The 23805-nt window shown below is 43.5% G+C and overlaps 2 protein-coding genes and 1 pseudogene across 8 annotated transcripts in view; all 3 read left to right on the forward strand.

The window, feature by feature from the left end:
- The window catches only part of LOC112670012 (olfactory receptor 12-like), a 35003-nt gene extending 14838 nt beyond the window's left edge, over positions 1 to 20165 (forward strand). The window contains exons 1-2 of one of the 2 annotated variants that reach the window (XM_035716467.2): positions 10628 to 10674; positions 18566 to 20165. In XM_035716467.2, coding sequence (XP_035572360.1) covers positions 19008 to 19958 — 951 coding nt within the window. In that variant the 5' untranslated portion in view covers positions 10628 to 10674; positions 18566 to 19007 and the 3' untranslated portion in view covers positions 19959 to 20165. Of the gene's footprint in view, positions 1 to 10627; positions 10675 to 18565 lie in introns of those variants that run through there. The other variant, XM_035716471.2, reaches the window with a different exon arrangement.
- LOC112670013 (olfactory receptor 12-like) overlaps positions 1 to 23805 on the forward strand; it is a 50849-nt gene that overhangs the window by 18633 nt on the left and 8411 nt on the right. The window contains exon 1 of one of the 6 annotated variants that reach the window (XM_049100852.1): positions 39 to 646. The exons of 1 other annotated variant lie outside the window; for it this stretch is intronic. The gene's annotated coding sequence lies outside the window, so the exon portion shown is untranslated. Of the gene's footprint in view, positions 1 to 38; positions 647 to 3286; positions 3306 to 20340; positions 20871 to 23805 lie in introns of those variants that run through there. 4 more of the 6 variants (XM_049100850.1, XM_049100854.1, XM_049100851.1 and 1 more) reach the window with 4 other exon arrangements.
- On the forward strand, positions 8892 to 9889 carry LOC125753592 (olfactory receptor 12-like; annotated as a pseudogene).

Here is a 23805-nt window from a genome sequence, read left to right on the forward strand (position 1 = left end):
GGTTGCTGCAGTGGAGGGTATAGGGAATGGGGTAACCGGATGACGGGCATTAAGGTGGGCACATGATGTCTATGATTCTCTTCTGCTCACACCTGAGGCCCAGAGAGACTTGTCTGCTTTGGAGCCTAGCTGTGTAGGGGCAGACGGGTTCAGACAGAGCTTGATGACAGTGGTACCCAGGGGAACTGGGAGTCCCAGTACACTCCAGAGGCCAGAAGACAAACAAGCTCACCTAATTGGCCATTCAAGGCTCCAAGTCCCAGCAGTTCAGGAGGAGAGACCTTCCCAGCACAGTGACCCCAAGGTGCACGTCCTTGCACTACTACTGCCTGGATGAAGCAACAAGATGTGGCAGCTGAAGTGAGCTGAGGCCATTTCCTCCTCTGCTTCTACCAGAAACCAGGAGCTCCTGAAGCTTGAACATGGAGCACCCATCCACACAGCCCCTGTGACCCCAAGACCCTCGCCTGCTCCCTCCCAACACTCTCTTCATTGCATGGGAACCCAAAACTAAGAAGGAGGGGTGACAGTTCTACAAGCCGACCTCATCATCATCTGCATAGACATGGGCTGTGTGACCTTCAACAGTCATGACCCTCACCTGGAGGAGGTAAAGGTCAAGGCGGCCATCCCTCAGGAGTCCAGGGTATGAAAGACACCGAGTGTGTAAGGGGGGGCATCAGAGTTATGGTAGACAGGAAGCACTCAGGGCTTGCCTCAGCAGCTGAAAGGGTGACCCACTCCTGCCCTGGCCAGCACTATTTGGGATCAGGGTCATTCCATCTGAAGGAACAGGTTTTCATTTTAATCAGAGGATCACAGCACCAGGCTCCCTCATGACCTGAAATGTATTTCTCAGGCTCAAATCAGTAGCCCACCAGAAAACTGGGCACACACTTCTAAGGGACATGGTCCCAGGGTGGGGGATGCAGAAATAGTGTAGATCAAGGCCAGCCCTGGGAGCTCATGGCTCTGCAGGAAGGCAGACATGACAACAAACATGTGCAATATGATGGGACACAGGCAGTGAGAGGGGGTGTGACCAGGTTGCCTATGGCACATACAGGAAACAGTCTCATCAGAGAGGTGACGGAGAGCCCGTGGGGAGACAGGACACATTTCAAATGTGTCCAGCACGTTTGGCTCCTCTCCTCTGCACATCGCTTCTACCTGTCTCTCGCCTGTATTTCTACAGGCTTGTCTTATTCTTGCGGGTCAAGGATTATGTATATATTGTGCAGACAAGTCCGTTTCCCTTCCTGTATTGCAGTGTGCCTTCCCAAGCTGTGCTCTGCCTTTACACACTCTGCAGACTCTCTCGATTTTCATGTAGCTCCATCCTCAAGGTATTTCCTTCGTGCTTTACTCCTTTTTGCTCCCTGCACGGGACATTTGGGAGGCACTTTCCTGCTTGAGGACCTGGAGGGTCTTCTCTATTCTCATCACTATTTTGCTTTCAAATCTAACTCTGCATTCAGCCTGGACTCTTTTGTGTGTCTAGTATGAGGTAAGAGCCAAATCTCAGTGGTTAGCCTATGACTCTTAATTGACCCAGATTTTTTACTTTTCCATAGACTACCCACCTGTTTGGTAAATGGGGTGTCTAACAAGCACTGAGTTGACTTCCAGGCTCTCTGTTGTGTTCCGTACTCAGATGGCCTATCCTCTGTCGCTATCATTGTTTCATCACACCTACTGTGAGTTGCTGATAGTGCAAATCCCCCTCGCTGTTTGCTGATAGTGCAAATCCCCCCCTTGATAATTTCTCAAAACTGTCTTGGAAACACTAGTGTTGCAATTCAACATGGTTTTAGGATCACCTCTTCAGATTCCACAATAAAAAATCGCAGTGACTCACTTCACTGGGGAGAACTGGCATCTTTGCAATATTGAGTGTTCCAGTTTGGGGATCTGGAATCCCACCATGTTACTTAAGTCTACTTTGGTTTCTCTCTACAGTTTATGCATTCCTGGAATACAGACACTTGGTGTTGGGCATACCATAAGTTTTATATGGTACTTAATCAGATTTTGTTTGGTAAATTTGCTTATATACTTGTGATTGAGATAGTGTAATTGTAAAAAATTTCTTATAATATCCTTGTTAGAGTTTGGCATTAATATTACACGAGCCTCATAAAATAACATGGAAATTTTCCTTCTATTGTTTTGAAGCTTTTTGTAAGATTCAGTTTTGGTAGACTTGGTCATAGTTAGTAAAGGTATTTACTTTCCACTACAAAGCCATCTAGTCCTGGAACCTTTTCCATGGAAAGATTTTACAATACATATCACACTTCTCAAGAATTATGAAACTTACAGATCTTCAACCTCGTTCATTATTGAGACATTTGGGTTGGGGGAAATCTTTCTCGTGGTTTGCAAATTCCACAACTTTTCAAGTTTATGAAAACACTCTGTCACGATCCACTCCGATTCAAGGATCTCAGTGATAACCTCCTTTCATTCCCGACCTCAGTAATTTCTGCCTTTTCTCCTTCATCCCTCAAAAGTCTGGTTATTTGATCAGTCATCCTAAATTATCACCTTTTGTTATAACATCTCTCTGGTGTATGTCTGTTTTGTATTTAATAAATTTTCTTCTTTACTTTCTTCCTTTCCATTTTTTGGGATTCATGCACTAATTTTTTATAATATTTTCAGACGAATACTATTTCCTGTTTTTCTACTTTTCTTACATATGGACTTAAGCCTATAAATTTGCCTTTAAACACAGACGGTAATGCATCCAAGCTGCTACTTTTGTTACTCATCTTATGCAATTCTATATTTCAAAATTCTTTGTTTACACCCATGGCTTACTTAGAAGTACTTTTAAAAATAAAAATACACAAGGATTTTATTTTTATTTTTTTGGATTTTTAAATGATCTATTTGTGATTTACTTTTGGCCTGGTTTCATATAAATTGCACACAAATATATTTTTTACACCTTCAGTCCTTTGAAATTTGTGAAAGCTGCAATGAGTCCAGAATATAGCCAATGTATGTAATGTGTTATTTATACTCTTGAAAATAATGTACATTCCTCTGACTGATTGATAAAGAGGTGATATATACATGCAATGCAGTATTACTCAGCCATAAAAACCCATGAAGTCTTGCCATTTACAATAACATGGGTGGATATAGAGGGTATTATGCTACATAAAGTCAGAGAAAGACAATTATCATATGATCTCACTCATATGTGGAATTTCAGAAACAAAACAAATGAACATAGGGGAAGAAAGGAAAGAAGCAAACCAGAAAACAGACTCTGAACTACAGAGAACACACTGAGGGTAAGAGAGGGGCGGTGGGCCTGGGATGGGGGGCTCGAGGCGATGGGGATGAAGGAGCACACCTGTCGTGATAAGCACCAGGTGCTGTATAGAAGGGCTGAATCACTATACTGTACACCTGAAACTAATATTATACTCTCTTAACTCTACTGGACTTTAAACAAAAACTTTAGGAAAAAGAAAACAAAGAATATACATCTTGCCATTTTGTGCCGTGCTCCTTTAGGTTATGGTCATATGTTACTGCCTAAACGTTCCATATCCAGGTTGGCACCTTGTGAGATTGTTCTATCAGTTCCAAGGGAGGGGGTTAAAATCTCTCACTAGTTGTGGATTTGTACTTTTTCTCCCGTAAGTGCCCAGTTTTGCTTTGTACACCCTGAGGCTCTTCTAGCAGGTGCTCACACATTTAACACGGTTGCCCGTCTCGGGGGAACCAAATGTTTCTCGTCACTGTGAGTGTCTTCTTCTCAGCTGGTGTTTTTATCCTGAATTGGGCTTTGGATTAGTATAGCAACTGTGGTGTCGTGTGGTGTTTGGTGGAATGTTAGTTTGCTGTGGTTTGTTTCCATCACTTTGTTTTCAAACAATTTTGTTGCTTTTCTATCTCTTATATAGTGTATGGTTAAGTTTTGTTTCTTCAACCTGCCTACCTGGAACATCTTTTCATTGGAAACTTCATTCCAATCATGTTGTACAAGACACTTTAGTCCTTCACATAATACCCCCATTTAGGCTGTATGCATACTGAGTTCATTAGCAATATTTATTTTTTCTCTCTCTCTTCTTCCATTTTTTTGCATTCATTGAAAAAGTATTATTCCACCTTTTCTTTATATTAGCTTGGAAGTTTTACATTTGTTTAGTATTCTTTTTCTTTTGTTAGGGGTGGCAAACAAATTAACAAATTGCATTCTTGACCTAACATAACTGACATTAGTATTTTTATTGATGTTTCTGAACAATGAGGAAACTGTTTTTACTCTAGGTATTTACTCTCAATTACCTGTATTTTTTACTTTCTCCATTTTCAACCTGATGTACATTTCATAAAATCTGTATTTATTTAGGTATATCCATTTGGGGCCATTTTCATAACCTTCATTCTTTCTGCCATCACTGAGCTCCCCTCGTCCCCAAGGTCAGTTTCCTGCACCTAAAGGTCACGTCTGCTTTTCTTCCTGTGTGAGACCAATTCTCTTCTACTTAGTTTTATTTTATTTATTTTTAGATAAAGGCCTCTCTTTATTATGGCTGTTCTCAACACACAGACATGAAACTAGAGTAGTAATGGATTACCTATAGCACCCACCAACTTCAATATTATCAACCTAGAGCCAATCATATCTAATCCCTCTAAACTGAGGGATTAGAGTGAGGACTTTAAAGAAAGATAACTCCAATGTCACTATTATCTATAAAACAATTAATAATGTCTTCTTAATATTATGAAATTGCCATTTAGTGTTTTAATTGTCCTGATTGACTCATTTTTCCTTTATAGTTTGTTTTGGAACAGGATTAACATCCTTACACCGTGCTCTCATTAGGGAGACTCGGCGCACTCCCCTGGGCGCAGGTGTCTGTTAGTGTCCCGGGAGCGGGGGGCATCCCGCCCTCCTGGGTCCTGCTCCATCTCCCTGCGAGCCCCTTTCCGCAGAAGGTTGGTGCAGCTCCTGCTTCTCCGGGACGGGCTCTCTGTCCTGGGGACCTCGACCGGCCTCAGCCCTCTCGGGCCCCTCCCTGGAGCCTTTTGTTTATTTCTTTTCCCCTGAAGAAGACTGATAGAGCGGGACTTGATAGAAGGCGGAGACTCTTCTCACTGTAGCATTTCAGCTGTTCTGTCTTTAAATCTCAGGCTGAATTCGTAGATTTTCAGGATGATTTGAAAGTTCTAGGTAATTTGGTGGGGACAGGTGATTTGGGGACCCTACTCTTCTGCCATCTTCACCTCCTCCTTTTTTTATATTTTTATTGGAGTTCTTTGCCAACATATAGCATAACACCCAGTGCTCATCCCGTCAGATGCCCCCTCAGTGCCCGTCACCCAATCCCCCTTCCCCCCACTCACCTCCCTTTCCACCACCCGTTGGTTTCCCAGAACCAGGAGCCTCCATGTTCTGTCACCTTCTTGGATATTTCCCATTCAGTTCCCCTCCTTTCCTTTAATCCCATTCACAATTTTTATATTCCCCATATGAGTGAGACCATATGATGATTGTCCTTCTCCGACATGACTGACTTCACTCAGCATAATACCCTCCAGTTCCATCCCGTCGAAGCAAATGGTGGGTTTGTCATTTCTAGTGGCTGAGGAATTCCCATTGTATACAGAGACCAACAGCTTCTTTATCCATTCATCTTTCGATGGACACCAGAGGCTCCTTCCACAGTTTGGCTACTGTGGACATTGCTGCGTGAATCATCAGGGTGCAGGTGTCCCGGCATTTCACTGCATCTGTATCTTTGGGGTAAATCCCCAGCAGTGCAATTGCTGGGTCGTAGGGCAGGTCTATTTTTCACTCTTTGAGAACTCCACACAGTTCCAGAGTGGCTGCACCAGGTCACATTCCCATCACAGTGCAAGAGGGTTCCTCTTTCTCCACATCCTCTCCAACATCTGTTGTTTCCCATCTTGTTCATTTTCACCATTCTCACTGGTGTGAGGTGATTCTGGTGGTTTTGATTTGTATTTCCCTGATGGCCAGTGATGCGGAGCATTTCCTCATGTGCTTTTGGATGTCTATGTCTTCCTCTGTGAGATTTCTCTTCATGTCTTTTGCCCATTTCATGATTAGTGTTCGTTTCTTTGCTGTTGAGTTTAATAAGTTCTTTATAGGTCTTGGAAACTAGCCCTTGATCTGATAGGTAATTTGCAAATATCTTCTCCCATTCTGTAGGTTGTCTTTGAGTTTTGTTGACTGTTTCTTTGGTGTGCAGAAGCTTTATCTTGATGAAGTCCCAATAGTTCATTTTTGCTTTTGTTTCTCTTGCCTTCATAGATAGATCTTGCAAGAAGTTACTGTGGCCAACTTCAAAAAGGGTGTTGCCTGTGTTCTCCCCTAGGTTTTGATGGATTCTTGTCTCACGTTTAGATCTTTCATCCATTTTGAGTTTATCTTTGTCTGGTGTCAGACAATGATCTCTTTCGTTCTGCTACACATGGCTGTCCAATTTTCCCAGCACCATTTATTGAAGGAGACTGTCCTTTTCCACTGGATAGTCTTTCCTGCTTTGTTGAATATTATCGACCATAGAGTTGAGGGCCATTTCTGGGTTCTCTATTCTGTTCCATTGATGTATGTGTCTCTTTTTGTGCCAGCACCACACTGTCTTGATGATCACAGCTTTGTAGTACAACTTGAAACTTGGCATTGTGATGCCACCGGCTCTGGTTTTCTTTTTCAATATCCCCTGGCTATTGGGGTCTTTTCTGACTCCCACAATCTAAGATTATTTGTTCCAACTCCCTAATGAAAGTCCATGGGATATTTTTAAAAGATTTTATTTATTTATTCATAAGAGAAGAGAGAGAGAGAGAGAGGAAAAGCAGGCTCCATGCAGGGAGCCCAACGTGGGACTCAATCCCCTGTCTCCAGGATCTCCCCCTAGGCTGAAGGCGGTGCTAAACCACTGAGCCACCGGTGCTGCCCCCAAGTCCATGGGATTTTGATACGGGATTGCATTGAATGTGTAAATTGCCCTGGGTAGCAGAGACATTTTCAAATATAATTCTTCCAATCTGTGAGGATGGTATATTTTCACTCTTGGACTTCCTCAATTTCTTTCTACAAGTGTTCTGTAGTTTTAGGGTATGGATCCTTTACTTCTTTGGTTGGTTTATTCCTAGGTATCTTATGCTTTTGGATACAATTGTAAATGGATTGACTCCTTAATTGTTACAGCTACATTCACTTTGAGTTCTGAAGGATATGTTTGGCTAGATGCAGAATAATAGTTGATAATTATTTTCTTTGAAGAAAGGAAAATATATTTCCTTGGCTTCCATTATTTTTAATCTGGTAAGACAATTGTCAGTCTTATTTCTAACTTTAAACATTGAAATGACTATGTCTTCTTTTGTCTTTTTTGTAAAGAAAGGTTTTATTATTTATTTTAGGAGGGGCACGGAAAGGGAGCGAGTTCTCAACAAGTTCGTGCTGAATGTGAGCCTGCCATGACCAATCTCACAACTCTGAGATCACCCTGAGCAGAAGCCAGGAATCAGAGTCCTAACCGACTGTTCCACTTAGGTGCCCCTGAAGTGATTGTTTTCTTTCTCAGAATGCTTTTATACTTTTCTCTTTATTTTGACTCTAAATATTTTTACTATGATATGTCCAAGTGTGGCGTTCATTGTATAAATGCTGCTTTGATTTTGTAGGTTATGAATCCAGAATATTATCTTTCATTGTTTTGAGATAACACCGGCCATTAACTCTTCAAGCACTGATTCAGCATTTAATCTCTTTAATCTTTTTCTGGAATTCATAATATGTATATCTCTATGTTGTATCTCTAACACTCATTTCTGATTTTTTTCTGTCCTTTTGTCTCTCAATACTTCACTCTGAGTATTTTTCCACTGATCGTATTCTGGTTCACTAATTTTCTTCTTAGCTAATCTTTAAAATTCATTCATTGAGTTCCTAATTTTAGCCATTGTACTTCTAACTGTTACATATTATTCTTTATTGCTTGCAAATTTCAAATAAGATTGTAACTCTCAACTTTCATTCTTTTTAAAAATATTCATGAGAGATACAGAGACAGAAACACACACACACAGAGAGAGAGAGAGAGAGGCAGAGACACAGGCATAGGGAGAAGCAGGTTCCATGCAGGAAACCCAAGTGGGACTCGATCCCGGGACTCCAGGATCACGCCCTGGGGCAAAGGCAGGCCCTAACCACTGAGCCACCCAGGCATCGCTCATCTTTCATTTCTTTAAAATAATAACTTTATATAAAATTTACATATGTGTTACACAAAATCGGAAACCTCTTGGGGTTTCTCTATGGTCGGTAATTTTAATTTTTATTACAGGAATTCAATTTTTTAATTCTGTCTGGGTTTAGTTACAAAACTTTTAGAGAAAACATCTGCAGTCTAGGATAACATGTCTTCAACTTGATATATTGTTTATTTTTGCAGGGTTTTAGAGCATAGCATTCAGATCGTGTCTTAATATACTATCAGTGATTGAAATGTGTAGAAGCTCAGCTGCATACTTACTCTGATTTAACTCACTCCCATGGTGCATCCTGGCTGCTCCAGTAGTAACCAATCATTATCACATTAGCTCTGGAAGGGGGAAAATCTCACTGCTGAACCACCTGGCTATCAGATTCCTCTTCACAATTGGCTTAGGAGGAAGGAAAGAAATCTTCAGTATTGAAATCCTTGGACCTATGCGTCTATCTTGAATTTTGTTTATTAATTCTTTGTAAACCATTAACTCCATTATATCTTCAACTGATTTTTTGTTGTTGTTTATCTGTTCTAAATAGTCTTCAGCAGGAGTTTAGCTTGACCCACTTATTTTGCCAACAAGGAGGGTAATTCCCGTCGGGAGGACTGAGGCTCATGCCATTGCACAATAATGGAAACCTCTCCAAGGTCTACTTTCAAGATTTTGTGCTGGGAGTTTGCAGGTGGCCTTAGGACCCAGGCCCTGCTCTTTGCTGTGTTCCTGCCCTGTACATGGTGACTGTGCTGGTACTCCTCATGATCATCGTTATCACCCTGGATGCCCTGCACTCCCCAATGTACTTCTTCCTCAAGAACCTCTCCTTTGTGGACTTGTGCTACTCATCTGTCATTGCCCCAAATGCACTGGCCAACTTCTTCTCCTCGTCCAAGGTCATCACCTTTGCAGGATGTGCCACCCAGTTTTTCTTTTTCTCCTTGCTGGCCACAACTGAAGGCTTCCTCCTGGGTGTCATGGCCTATGACGCTTCATGGCCATCTGTAACCCCTTGCGTTACCCCATCCATGTGCCAGTCTGCCTGCACCTGCCTGCTGCTGGGTGCCTACTGTGGAGGCTGCTTCAACTCTGTTGTGCAGACCAGCTTCACATTCCACCCTCCCATTCTGCAGCTCCAACGCATCAACCACTTCTTCTGTGATGTCCCCCTCTGCTCCAGATCGCCTGTGCAACCGGCCATCAATGAACTTCTCTTTGTTTGGCATCTGTGGGCTCATCATAGTGGCTGTGACGATTGTGATCCTCATCTCCTAGGCTACATCACAGTGACCATCCTGGGGATGGCTCAGGAACTGGGAGACGCAAGATCTTCTCCATGTGGCTCCCACTGACTGCAGTGACTCTCTTTGGGACTCTCTTTGTCATGTATGCCCAGCCAGGAGCAATTGAGTCCATGGAGCAGGGCAAGGTGGTCTCTGTCTTCTAGCTGCGTGTCACCCAATGCTCAATCCCCTCATCTACAGTCTACGAAACAAGGATGTGAAGGAGGCCCTGCGGAGGCTGGGCCAGAAGCACACGACCATGTGAAGGATGTGCTGAAGGGAGTCAATGTGTCCTGCAACCTTGATGGAGGGTATGGAGATTGCCACAGGTGGGGTGATGATTAGTTATAGTAACAGACATAAACTGCTGTCATAAAAGAATAAGCTTAAGAGATGTGCTGTACCCTGTATCTACAACCAACATGATTACTGTGTTCTGAAAAAATGTATTAAATGGTAGTTCCTAGGTCAAGTGCTCTCTTCGATAAAATTGTAAAAAATGAGTCTTCCATATAGGAAAGAAATTAATGGTTGCTGCAGTGGAGGGTAAGGGAATGGGGTAACCGGATGACGGGCATTAAGGTGGGCCAGTGATGCTATGTTCTCTTTCTTCACACGGGCAGAGAGCTTGTCTGCTTTGGAGCCTAGCTGTGTAGGGGCAGACGGGTTCAGACAGAGCTTGATGACAGTGGTACCCAGAGACTGGGAGTCCCAGTACACTCCAGAGGCCAGAAGACAAACAAGCTCACCTAATTGGCCATTCAAGGCTCCAAGTCCCAGCAGTTCGGAGGAGAGACCTTCCCAGCACAGTGACCCCAAGGTGCACGTCCTTGCACTACTACTGCCTGGATGAAGCAACAAGATGTGGCAGCTGAAGTGAGCTGAGGCCATTTCCTCCTCTGCTTCTACCAGAAACCAGGAGCTCCTGAAGCTTGAACATGGAGCACCCATCCACACAGCCCCTGTGACCCCAAGACCCTCGCCTGCTCCCTCCCAACACTCTCTTCATTGCATGGGAAACCCAAAAGAGGAGGGGTGACAGTTCTCAAGCCGACCTCATCATCATCTGCATAACATGGGCTGTGTGACCTTCAACAGTCATGACCCTCACCTGGAGGAGGTAAAGGTCAAGCGCCATCCCTGGAGTCCAGGGTATGAAAGACACCGAGTGTGTAAGGGGGCATCAGAGTTATGGTAGACAGGAAGCACTCAGGGCTTGCCTCAGCAGCTGAAAGGGTGACCCACCCTGCCCTGGCCAGCACTATTTGGGATCAGGGTCATTCCATCTGAAGGAACAGGTTTTCATTTTAATCAGAGGATCACAGCACCAGGCTCCCTCATGACCTGAAATGTATTCCTCAGGCTCTCAGTAGCCCAGAGGAGCACACACTTCTAAGGGACATGGTCCCAGGGTGGGGGATGCAGAAAATAGTGTAGATCAGGGCCAGCCCTGGGAGCTCTTGGCTCTGCAGGAAGGCAGACATGACAACAAACATGTGCAATATGATGGACACAGGCAGTGAGACGGGGTGTGACCAGGTTGCCTATGGCACATACAGGAAACAGTCTCATCAGAGAGGTGACGGGGAGAGCCCGTGGGGAGACAGGACACATTTTCAAATGTGTCCAGCTTTCTCCGCTCTCTCCTCTGCACCTTCTCTACCTGTCTCTCGCATTTCTACAGGCTTGTCTTATTCTTGTGGGTCAAGGAACTTATATATCATGCGGACAAGTCGGTTTCCCATCATGTTTCAGTGTGCCTTCCCAAGCTGTGCTCTGCTGACACACTCTCGCAGACTCTCTCGATTTTCATGTAGCTCCATCCTCAGGTATTTCCTTCGTGCTTTACTCCTTTTTGCTCCTGCACGGGACATTTGGGAGGCACTTTCCTGCTTGAGGACCTGGAGGGTCTTCTCTATTCTCATCACTATTTTGCTTTCAAATCTAACTCTGCATTGACCTGGACTCTTTTGTGTGTCTAGTATGAGGTAAGAGCCAAATCTCAGTGGTTAGCCTATACTCTTAATTGACCCAGATTTTTTACTTTTCCATAGACTTCCCACCTGTTTGGTAAATGGGGTGTCTAACAAGCACTGAGTTGACTTCCAGGCTTTCTGTTGTGTTCCGTACTCAGATGGCCTTCCTCTGTCTATCATTGTTTCATCACACCTCAGTGAGTTCTGATAGTGCAAATCCCCCTCGCTGTTTGCTGATAGTGCAAATCCCCCTTGATAATTTCTCAAAACTGTCTTGGAAACACTAGTGTTGCAATTCAACATGGTTTTAGGATCACCTCTTCAGATTCCACAATAAAAATCACAGTGACTCACTTCACTGGGGAGAACTGCCATCTTTGCAATATTGAGTGTTCCAGTTTGGGGATCTGGAATCCACCATGTTACTTAAGTCCTTTGGTTTCTCTCTACAGTTTATGCATTCCTGGAATAAGACACTTGGTGTTGGGCATACCATAAGTTTTATAATGGTTTAATCAGATTTTGTTTGTGGAATTTGCTTATATACTGATTGAGATAGTGTAATTGTAAAAAATTTTTATAATATCCTTGTTAGAGTTTGGCATTAATATTACACGAGCCTCATAAATAACACGGAAATTTTCCTTCTATTGTTTTGAAGTTTTTGTAAGATTCAGTTTGTTAGACTTGGTCATAGTTAGTAAGGTATTTACTTTCACTGCAAAACCATCTAGTCCTGGAACCTTTTCCATGGAAAGATACAACATATCACATTTCTCAGAATTATGAAACTTACAGATCTTCAACCTCGTTCATTATTTAAGGACCTCATTAGTTTCCATGAATCTTTTAATTCTTCCTTAATTTCCTGATTGACCCTTTCATCTTTTAGCAGGATGGTCCTTAACCTCCACGTGTTTGAGGTCCTTCCAAACTTCTCGTTGTGATTTAGTTCTAATTTCAAGGCATTATGGTCTGAGAATATGAGGGAACGATCCCAATCTTTTGGTATCGGTTCAGACCCGATTTGTGACCCAGTATGTGGTCTATTCTGGAGAAAGTCCCATGTGCACTTGAGAAAAATGTGTATTCAGTTGAGTTTGGATGTAAAGTTCTGTAGATATCTGTGAAATCCATCTGGTCCAGTGTATCATTTAAAGCTCTCGTTTCTTTGGAGATGTTGTGCTTAGAAGACCTATTGAGGGTAGAAAGAGCTAGATTGAAGTCACCAAGTATAAGTGTATTATTATCTAAGTATTTCTTCACTTTGGTTATTAATTGGTTTAAATATTTGGCAGCTCCCACATTCGGGGCATATATATTGAGGATTGTTAAGTCCTCTTGTTGGATAGATCCTTTAAGTATGATATAGTGTCCCTCTTCATCTCTCTCTACAGTCTTTGGGGTAAATTTTAGTTTATCTGATATAAGGATGGCTACCCCTGCTTTCTTTTGAGGACCATTTGAAGGGTAAATGGTTCTCCAACCTTTTATTTTCAGGTTGTAGGTGTCCTTCTGTCTAAAATGAGTCTCTTGTAGACAGCAAATAGATGGGTCCTGCTTTTTTATCCAGTCTGAAACCCTGCGCCTTTTGATGGGGTCATTAAGCCCGTTCACGTTCAGAGTTACTATTGACAGATAGGAGTTTAGTGTCATCATGATATCTATTCAGTCCTTGTTTTTATGGATTGTTCCACTGACCTTCTTCTTAAAGGGGAATTTTAAGAGTCCCCCTTAAAATTTCTTGCAGAGCTGGTTTGGAGGTCACATATTCTTTCAGTTTCTGCCTGACTTGGAAGCTCTTTATCTCTCCTTCCATTTTGAATGAGATCCTTGCTGGATACAGTATTCTTGGTTGCATGTTCTTCTCATTTAGGACCCTGAATATATCCTGCCAGCCCTTTCTGGCCTGCCAGGTCTCTGTGGAGAGGTCTGCTGTTACCCTAATACTCTTCCCCATAAAAGTCAGGGATTTCTTGTCTCTTGCTGCTTTAAGGATCTTCTCTTTATCTTTGGAATTTGCAAGCTTCACTATTAAATGTCGAGGTGTTGAACGGTTTTTATTGATTTTAGGGGGGGATCTCTCTATTTCCTGGATCTGAATGCCTGTTTCCCTTCCCAGATTAGGAAAGTTTTCAGCTAGGATTTGTTCAAATACATATTCTGGACCTCTGTCCCTTTCGGCACCCTTGGGAACCCCAATTAAACGTAGGTTTTTCTTCCTCAAGCTGTCGTTTATTTCCCTTAATCTGTCTTCATGGTCTTTTAATTGTCTGTCTCTTTTTTTCTCAGTTTCCCTCTTTGTCATCAACTTGTCTTCTATGTCACTCACTCGTTCTTCCACCTCGTTAACCCTCGTCGTTAGGACTTCTAGTTTGGATTGCATCTCATTCAATTGATTTTTAATTTCTGCCTGATTGGATCTAAATTCTGCAGTCATGAAGTCTCTTGAGTCCTTTATGCTTTTCTCTAGAGCCACCAGTAGCTTTATAATAGTGCTTCTGAATTGGCTTTCTGACATTGAATTGTAATCCAGATTTTGTAACTCTGTGGGAGAGAGGACTGTTTCTGATTCTTTCTTTTGAGGTGAGGTTTTCCTTCTAGTCATTTTGTTCAGTGCAGAGTGGCCAAAAACAAGTTGTATTGGGAAAAGGAGAAAAAGAGAGAGAGAGAAGGAAAGAAAAAAAAAAGAAAAAAGAAAAAAGGTAGAAAAAAGGAAAAAAGAGAAGAAAAAGAGAAAAAGAAAGAAAGGTGAAAAAAGGGGTGGGGGAAGGAATCAGAATCAAAAGAAGAAAAAAAACAAGAAAAGAAAAAAACACGGGGGAGTATCTTCTGATTCTGTATACTTTAAGTCCCTTGACTTCCCCTGGAACTTGTCCGTCTAGCTGGTCTTCTGGGGGAGGGGCCTGCTGTGCTGATTTTCAGGTGTTAGCACTTGGGGGAGCTGCTCAGCCCCCTGCCTGGTGCAGGGCTCAGTGGGGGTTGTTTACCCCGTGAGGCCCCAGGAGGAATAACCGCAGTGGCGGGGCCAGCTCTGCAGCCCTGGAGTCAGCCCCCGCAGTAGCTCTGAAGCTCTCCGTCTGCAGGGCCTGGAGGCTCCGGGCGGGGCCGCTGATCTGCTCAGCTCGGGGCAGGAGCGTCCTCGCTGTCCTGGTCCCTCCTGGCCTCAGCCTGTCCCGGGGGAGGCCGGATCCTGGGCTGTGTCCCAGCGCCCTGTGCTCCCGGGCCTGCGCTGTTGGAATCACGCTCCCACCCCACAGCCCCCTCCGCGGAGCCGCCGCCTGAGCCCCCCGAGCTGCTCCGGGTCCCGCCGTGCGCGCTGCAGCCCTTAGGGAGCTCGGCGCACTCCCCTGGGGCGCAGGTGTCTGTTAGTGTCCCCGGGAGCCCGAGGGCATCCCCGCCCTCCTGGGTCCTGCTCCATCTCCCTGCGAGCCCCTTTCCGCCCAGAAAGGTTGGTGCAGCTCCTGCTTCTCCGGGACGGGGCTCTCCTGTCCTGGGGACACTCGACCGGGCCTCAGCCCGGCTCCTCGCGGGGCCCCTCCCCCTTGGAGGCCTTTTGTTTATTTCTTTTTCCCTTGAAAGAAGCGGGAACCTTGATAGAAGCGGGAACTTGATAGAAGCGGGAACTCTTCTCACTGTAGCATTTCAGCTGTTCTGTCTTTAAATCTCAGGCTGAATTCGTAGATTTTCAGGATGATTTGAAAGTTATCTAGGTAATTTGGTGGGGACAGGTGATTTGGGGACCCTACTCTTCTGCCATCTTGCACCTCCTCCTTTTTTTTATATTTTTTATTGGAGTTCTATTTGCCAACATATAGCATAACACCCAGTGCTCATCCCGTCAGATGCCCCCCTCAGTGCCCGTCACCCAATCACCCTTCCCCCCACTCACCTCCCTTTCCACCACCCTTTGTTCGTTTCCCAGAACCAGGAGCCTCCATGTTCTGTCACCTTCTTGGATATTTCCCATTCAGTTCCCCTCCTTTCCCTTTAATCCCATTCACAATTTTTATATTCCCCATATGAGTGAGACCATATGATGATTGTCCTTCTCCGACTGACTGACTTCACTCAGCATAATACCCTCCAGTTCCATCCACGTCGAAGCAAATGGTGGGTATTTGTCATTTCTAGTGGCTGAGGAATATCCCATTGTATACAGAGACCACAGCTTCTTTATCCATTCATCTTTCGATGGACACCGAGGCTCCTTCCACAGTTTGGCTACTGTGGACATTGCTGCTAGAATCATCAGGGTGCAGGTGTCCCGGCATTTCACTGCATCTGTATCTTTGGGGTAAATCCCCAGCAGTGCAATTGCTGGGTCGTAGGGCAGGTCTATTTTTCACTCTTTGAGGAACCTCCACACAGTTTTCAGAGTGGCTGCACCAGGTCACATTCCCATCACAGTGCAAGAGGGTTCCTCTTTCTCCACATCCTCTCCAACATCTGTTGTTTCCCATCTTGTTCATTTTCACCATTCTCACTGGTGTGAGGTGGGATCTTCTGGTGGTTTTGATTTGTATTTCCCTGATGGCCAGTGATGCGGAGCATTTCCTCATGTGCTTGTTGGCCATGTCTATGTCTTCCTCTGTGAGATTTCTCTTCATGTCTTTTGCCCATTTCATGATTGGACTGTTCGTTTCTTTGCTGTTGAGTTTAATAAGTTCTTTATAGGTCTTGGAAACTAGCCCTTGATCTGATAGGTAATTTGCAAATATCTTCTCCCATTCTGTAGGTTGTCTTTGAGTTTTGTTGACTGTTTCTTTGGTGTGCAGAAGCTTCTTATCTTGATGAAGTCCCAATAGTTCATTTTTGCTTTTGTTTCTCTTGCCTTCATAGATAGATCTTGCAAGAAGTTACTGTGGCCAACTTCAAAAAGGGTGTTGCCTGTGTTCTCCCCTAGGATTTTGATGGATTCTTGTCTCACGTTTAGATCTTTCATCCATTTTGAGTTTATCTTTGTCTGGTGTCAGACAATGATCTCGTTTCGTTCTGCTACACATGGCTGTCCAATTTTCCCAGCACCATTTATTGAAGAGACTGTCCTTTTTCCACTGGATAGTCTTTCCTGCTTTGTTGAATATTAGTCGACCATAGAGTTGAGGGCCCATTTCTGGGTTCTCTATTCTGTTCCATTGATGTATGTGTCTCTTTTTGTGCCAGCACCACACTGTCTTGATGATCACAGCTTTGTAGTACAACTTGAAACTTGGCATTGTGATGCCACCGGCTCTGGTTTTCTTTTTCAATATCCCCCTGGCTATTTGGGGTCTTTTCTGACTCCACACAAATCTTAAGATTATTTGTTCCAACTCCCTAATGAAAGTCCATGGGATATTTTTAAAAGATTTTATTTATTTATTCATAAGAGAAAGAGAGAGAGAGAGAGAGGGAAAAGCAGGCTCCATGCAGGGAGCCCAACGTGGGACTCAATCCCCTGTCTCCAGGATCATGCCCTAGGCTGAAGGCGGTGCTAAACCACTGAGCCACCGGTGCTGCCCCCAAGTCCATGGGATTTTGATACGGATTGCATTGAATGTGTAAATTGCCCTGGGTAGCAGAGACATTTTCACAATATTAATTCTTCCAATCTGTGAGGATGGAATATTTTTCCATCTCTTTGTGACTTCCTCAATTTCTTTCACAAGTGTTCTGTAGTTTTAGGGTATGGATCCTTTACTTCTTTGGTTGGTTTATTCCTAGGTATCTTATGCTTTTGGATACAATTGTAAATGGATTGACTCCTTAATTGTTACAGCTACATTCACTTTGAGTTCTGAAGGATATGTTTGGCTAGATGCAGAATAATAGTTGATAATTATTTTCTTTGAAGAAAGGAAAATATATTTCCTTGGCTTCCATTATTTTTAATCTGGTAAGACAATTGTCAGTCTTATTTCTAACTTTAAACATTGAAATGACTATGTCTTCTTTTTTGTCTTTTTTGTAAAGAAAGGTTTTATTATTTATTTTAGAGGAGGGGCACTGGGAAAGGGAGCGAGGGTCTCAAACAGATTCTGTGCTGAATGTGAGCCTGCCATGGTAACCAATCTCACAACTCTGAGATCACAACCTGAGCAGAAGCCAGGAATCAGAGTCCTAACCGACTGTTCCACTTAGGTGCCCCTGAAGTGATTGTTTTCTTTCTCAGAATGCTTTTATACTTTTCTCTTTATTTTGACTCTAAATATTTTTACTATGATATGTCCAAGTGTGGCGTTCATTGTATAAATGCTGCTTTGATTTTGTAGGTTAATGAATCTGTAGAATAATATCTTTCATTGTTTTGAGATAACACCTGGCCATTAACTCTTCAAGCACTGATTCAGCATATTAATCTCTTTAATCTTTTTACGGAATTCATAATATGTATATCTCTATGTTGTTGATCTCTAACACTCATTTCTGATTTTTTCTGTCCTTTTGTCTCTCAATACTTCACTCTGAGTATTTTCCACTGATCCGTATTCTAGTTCACTAATTTTCTTCTTAGCTAATCTTTAAAATTCATTCATTGAGTTCCTAATTTTAGCCATTGTACTTCTAAACTGTTACATATTATTCTTTATTGCTTGCAAATTTCAAATAAGATTGTAACTCTCAACTTTCATTCTTTTTAAAAAATTATTCATGAGAGATACAGAGACAGAAACACACACACACAGAGAGAGAGAGAGAGAGGCAGAGACACAGGCATAGGGAGAAGCAGGTTCCATGCAGGAAACCCAAGGTGGGACTCGATCCCGGGACTCCAGGATCACGCCCTGGGGCAAAGGCAGGCCCTAACCACTGAGCCACCCAGGCATCGCTCATCTTTCATTCTTTAAAATAATAACTTTATATAAAATTTACATATGTGTTACACCAAAATCGGAAACCTCTTGGGGTTTCTCTATGGTCGGGTAATTTTAATTTTTATTACAGGAATTCAATTTTTTAATTCTGTCTGGCAGTTGTTACAAAAACTTTTAGAGAAAACATCTGCAGTCTAGGATAACATGTCTTCAACTTGATATATGTTTATTTTTGCAGGGTTTTAGAGCATAGCATTCAGATCGTGTCTTAATATACTATCAGTGATTGAAATGGTCAGAAGCTCAGCTGCATACTTACTCCTGATTTAACTCACTCCCATGGTGCATCCTGGCTGCTCCAGTAGTAACCAATCATTATCACATTAGCTCTGGAAGACAGGGAAAATCTCACTGCTGAACCACCTGGCTATCAGATTCCTCTTCACAATTGGCTTAGGAATGAAGGGAAGAAGAAATCTTCAGTATTGAAATCCTTGGACCTATGCGTCTATCTTGAATTTTGTTTATTAATTCTTTGCTAAACCATTAACTCCATTATATCTTCAACTAGATTTTTTGTTGTTGTTTATCTGTTCTAAATAGTCTTCAGCAGGAGTTTAGCTTGACCCACTTATTTTGCCAACAAGGAGGGGTAATTCCCGTCGGGAGGACTGAGGCTCATGCCATTGCACAATAATGGAAACCTCTCCAAGGTCTACTTTCAAGATTTTGTGCTGGAGGGATTTGCAGGTGGCCTTAGGACCCAGGCCCTGCTCTTTGCTGTGTTCCTCGCCCTGTACATGGTGACTGTGCTGGGTAACCTCCTCATGATCATCGTTATCACCCTGGATGCCCGCCTGCACTCCCCAATGTACTTCTTCCTCAAGAACCTCTCCTTTGTGGACTTGTGCTACTCATCTGTCATTGCCCCAAATGCACTGGCCAACTTCTTCTCCTCGTCCAAGGTCATCACCTTTGCAGGATGTGCCACCCAGTTTTTCTTTTTCTCCTTGCTGGCCACAACTGAAGGCTTCCTCCTGGGTGTCATGGCCTATGACCGCTTCATGGCCATCTGTAACCCCTTGCGTTACCCCATCACCATGTGCCAGTCTGCCTGCACTCGCCTGCTGCTGGGTGCCTACTGTGGAGGCTGCTTCAACTCTGTTGTGCAGACCAGCTTCACATTCCACCTCCCATTCTGCAGCTCCAACCGCATCAACCACTTCTTCTGTGATGTGCCCCCTCTGCTCCAGATCGCCTGTGGCAACACGGCCATCAATGAACTTCTCTTGTTTGGCATCTGTGGGCTCATCATAGTGGCTGTGACGATTGTGATCCTCATCTCCTATGGCTACATCACAGTGACCATCCTGAGGATGCGCTCAGGAACTGGGAGACGCAAGATCTTCTCCACCTGTGGCTCCCACATGACTGCAGTGACTCTCTTTTTTGGGACTCTCTTTGTCATGTATGCCCAGCCAGGAGCAATTGAGTCCATGGAGCAGGGCAAGGTGGTCTCTGTCTTCTACACGCTGGTCATCCCAATGCTCAATCCCCTCATCTACAGTCTACGAAACAAGGATGTGAAGGAGGCCCTGCGGAGGCTGGGCCAGAAGCACACGACCATGTGAAGGATGTGCTGAAGGGAGTCAATGTGTCCTGCAACCTTGATGGAGGGTATGGAGATTGCCACAGGTGGGGTGATGAAGTTATTATGTAACAGACATAAACTGCTGTCATAAAAGAATAAGCTTTAGAGATGTGCTGTACCCTGTATCTACAACCAACATGATTACTGTGTTCTGAAAAAATGTATTAAATGGTAGTTCCTAGGTCAAGTGCTCTCTTCTGAATAAAATTGTTAAAAATGAGTCTTCCATATAGGAAAGAAATTAATGGTTGCTGCAGTGGAGGGTATAGGGAATGGGGTAACCGGATGACGGGCATTAAGGTGGGCACATGATGTCTATGATTCTCTTCTGCTCACACCTGAGGCCCAGAGAGACTTGTCTGCTTTGGAGCCTAGCTGTGTAGGGGCAGACGGGTTCAGACAGAGCTTGATGACAGTGGTACCCAGGGGAACTGGGAGTCCCAGTACACTCCAGAGGCCAGAAGACAAACAAGCTCACCTAATTGGCCATTCAAGGCTCCAAGTCCCAGCAGTTCAGGAGGAGAGACCTTCCCAGCACAGTGACCCCAAGGTGCACGTCCTTGCACTACTACTGCCTGGATGAAGCAACAAGATGTGGCAGCTGAAGTGAGCTGAGGCCATTTCCTCCTCTGCTTCTACCAGAAACCAGGAGCTCCTGAAGCTTGAACATGGAGCACCCATCCACACAGCCCCTGTGACCCCAAGACCCTCGCCTGCTCCCTCCCAACACTCTCTTCATTGCATGGGAACCCAAAACTAAGAAGGAGGGGTGACAGTTCTACAAGCCGACCTCATCATCATCTGCATAGACATGGGCTGTGTGACCTTCAACAGTCATGACCCTCACCTGGAGGAGGTAAAGGTCAAGGCGGCCATCCCTCAGGAGTCCAGGGTATGAAAGACACCGAGTGTGTAAGGGGGGCATCAGAGTTATGGTAGACAGGAAGCACTCAGGGCTTGCCTCAGCAGCTGAAAGGGTGACCCACTCCTGCCCTGGCCAGCACTATTTGGGATCAGGGTCATTCCATCTGAAGGAACAGGTTTTCATTTTAATCAGAGGATCACAGCACCAGGCTCCCTCATGACCTGAAATGTATTTCTCAGGCTCAAATCAGTAGCCCACCAGAGAACTGAGCACACACTTCTAAGGGACATGGTCCCAGGGTGGGGGATGCAGAAATAGTGTAGATCAAGGCCAGCCCTGGGAGCTCATGGCTCTGCAGGAAGGCAGACATGACAACAAACATGTGCAATATGATGGGACACAGGCAGTGAGACGGGGTGTGACCAGGTTGCCTATGGCACATACAGGAAACAGTCTCATCAGAGAGGTGACGGAGAGCCCGTGGGGAGACAGGACACATTTCAAATGTGTCCAGCACATTTGGCTCCTCTCCTCTGCACATCGCTTCTACCTGTCTCTCGCATTTCTACAGGCTTGTCTTATTCTTGTGGGTCAAGGATTACTTATATATCATGCAGACAAGTCGGTTTCCCATCATGTATTGCAGTGTGCCTTCCCAAGCTGTGCTCTGCCTTGACACACTCTGCAGACTCTCTCGATTTTCATGTAGCTCCATCCTCAAGGTATTTCCTTCGTGCTTTACTCCTTTTTGCTCCCTGCACGGGACATTTGGGAGGCACTTTCCTGCTTGAGGACCTGGAGGGTCTTCTCTATTCTCATCACTATTTTGCTTTCAAATCTAACTCTGCATTCAGCCTGGACTCTTTTGTGTGTCTAGTATGAGGTAAGAGCCAAATCTCAGTGGTTAGCCTATGACTCTTAATTGACCCAGATTTTTTACTTTTCCATAGACTTCCCACCTGTTTGGTAAATGGGGTGTCTAACAAGCACTGAGTTGACTTCCAGGCTTTCTGTTGTGTTCCGTACTCAGATGGCCTATCCTCTGTCGCTATCATTGTTTCATCACACCTACAGTGAGTTTCTGATAGTGCAAATCCCCCTCGCTGTTTGCTGATAGTGCAAATCCCCCCCTTGATAATTTCTCAAAACTGTCTTGGAAACACTAGTGTTGCAATTCAACATGGTTTTAGGATCACCTCTTCAGATTCCACAATAAAAAATCACAGTGACTCACTTCACTGGGGAGAACTGGCATCTTTGCAATATTGAGTGTTCCAGTTTGGGGATCTGGAATCCCACCATGTTACTTAAGTCTACTTTGGTTTCTCTCTACAGTTTATGCATTCCTGGAATACAGACACTTGGTGTTGGGCATACCATAAGTTTTATATGGTACTTAATCAGATTTTGTTTGGTAAATTTGCTTATATACTTGTGATTGAGATAGTGTAATTGTAAAAAATTTTTTATAATATCCTTGTTAGAGTTTGGCATTAATATTACACGAGCCTCATAAAATAACACGGAAATTTTCCTTCTATTGTTTTGAAGTTTTTTGTAAGATTCAGTTTTGGTAGACTTGGTCATAGTTAGTAAAGGTATTTACTTTCCACTGCAAAGCCATCTAGTCCTGGAACCTTTTCCATGGAAAGATTTTACAATACATATCACATTTCTCAAGAATTATGAAACTTACAGATCTTCAACCTCGTTCATTATTGGGACATTTGGGTTGGGGGAAATCTTTCTCGTGGTTTGCAAATTCCACAACTTTTCAAGTTTATGAAAACACTCTGTCACGATCCACTCTGATTCAAGGATCTCAGTGATAACCTCCTTTCATTCCCGACCTCAGTAATTTCTGCCTTTTCTCCTTCATCCCTCAAAAGTCTGGTTATTTGATCAGTCATCCCAAACTATCACCTTTTGTTATAACATCTCTCTTGTGTATGTCTGTTTTGTATTTAATAAATTTTCTTCTTTACTTTCTTCCCTTTAAAGAAGTGTTTAAATTTGCCTTTAAACACAGACGGTAATGCATCCAAGCTGCTACTTTTGTTACTCATCTTATGCAATTTCTATATTTCAAAATTCTTGTTTACACCCATGGCTTACTTAGAAGTACTTTTAAAATTAAAAATACACAAGGATTTTTACATGATCTATTTGTGATTTACTTTTGGCCTGGTTTCATATAAATTGCACACAATATATTTTTTACACCTTCAGTCCTTTGAAATTTGTTGAAAGCTGCAATGAGTCCAGAATATAACCAATGTGTTAATGTGTTATTTATACTCTTGAAAATAATGTACATCCTCTGACTGATTGATAAAGAGGTGACATATACATGCAATGCAGTATTACTCAGCCATAAAAACCCATGAAGTCTTGCCATTTACAATAACATGGGTGGATATAGAGGGTATTATGCTACATAAAGTCAGAGAAAGACAATTATCATATGATCTCACTCATGTGTGGAATTTCAGAAATAAAACAAATGAACATAGGGGAAGAAAGGAGAGAGGCAAACCAGAAAACAGACTCTGAACTACAGAGAACACACTGAGGGTAAGAGAGGGGAGGTGGGCCGGGGATGGGGGGCTCGAGGCGATGGGGATGAAGGAGCACACCTGTCGTGATAAGCACCAGGTGCTGTATAGAAGGGCTGAATCACTATACTGTACACCTGAAACTAATATTATACTCTCTTAACTCTACTGGACTTTAAACAAAAGCTTTTAGGAAAAAGAAAACAAAGAATATACATCCTGCCATTTTGTGCCGTGCTCCTTTAGGTTATGGTCACTATGTTACTGCCTAAACGTTCCATATCCAGGTTGGCACCTTGTGAGATTGTTCTATCAGTTCCAAGGGAGGGGGTTAAAATCTCTCACATAGTTGTGGATTTGTACTTTTCTCCCGTAAGTGCCCAGTTTTGCTTTGTACACCCTGAGGC

The sequence above is a fragment of the Canis lupus genome, chromosome 25, assembly GCF_003254725.2.
Source record: "Canis lupus dingo isolate Sandy chromosome 25, ASM325472v2, whole genome shotgun sequence".
Lineage (NCBI taxonomy): Eukaryota > Metazoa > Chordata > Mammalia > Carnivora > Canidae > Canis > Canis lupus.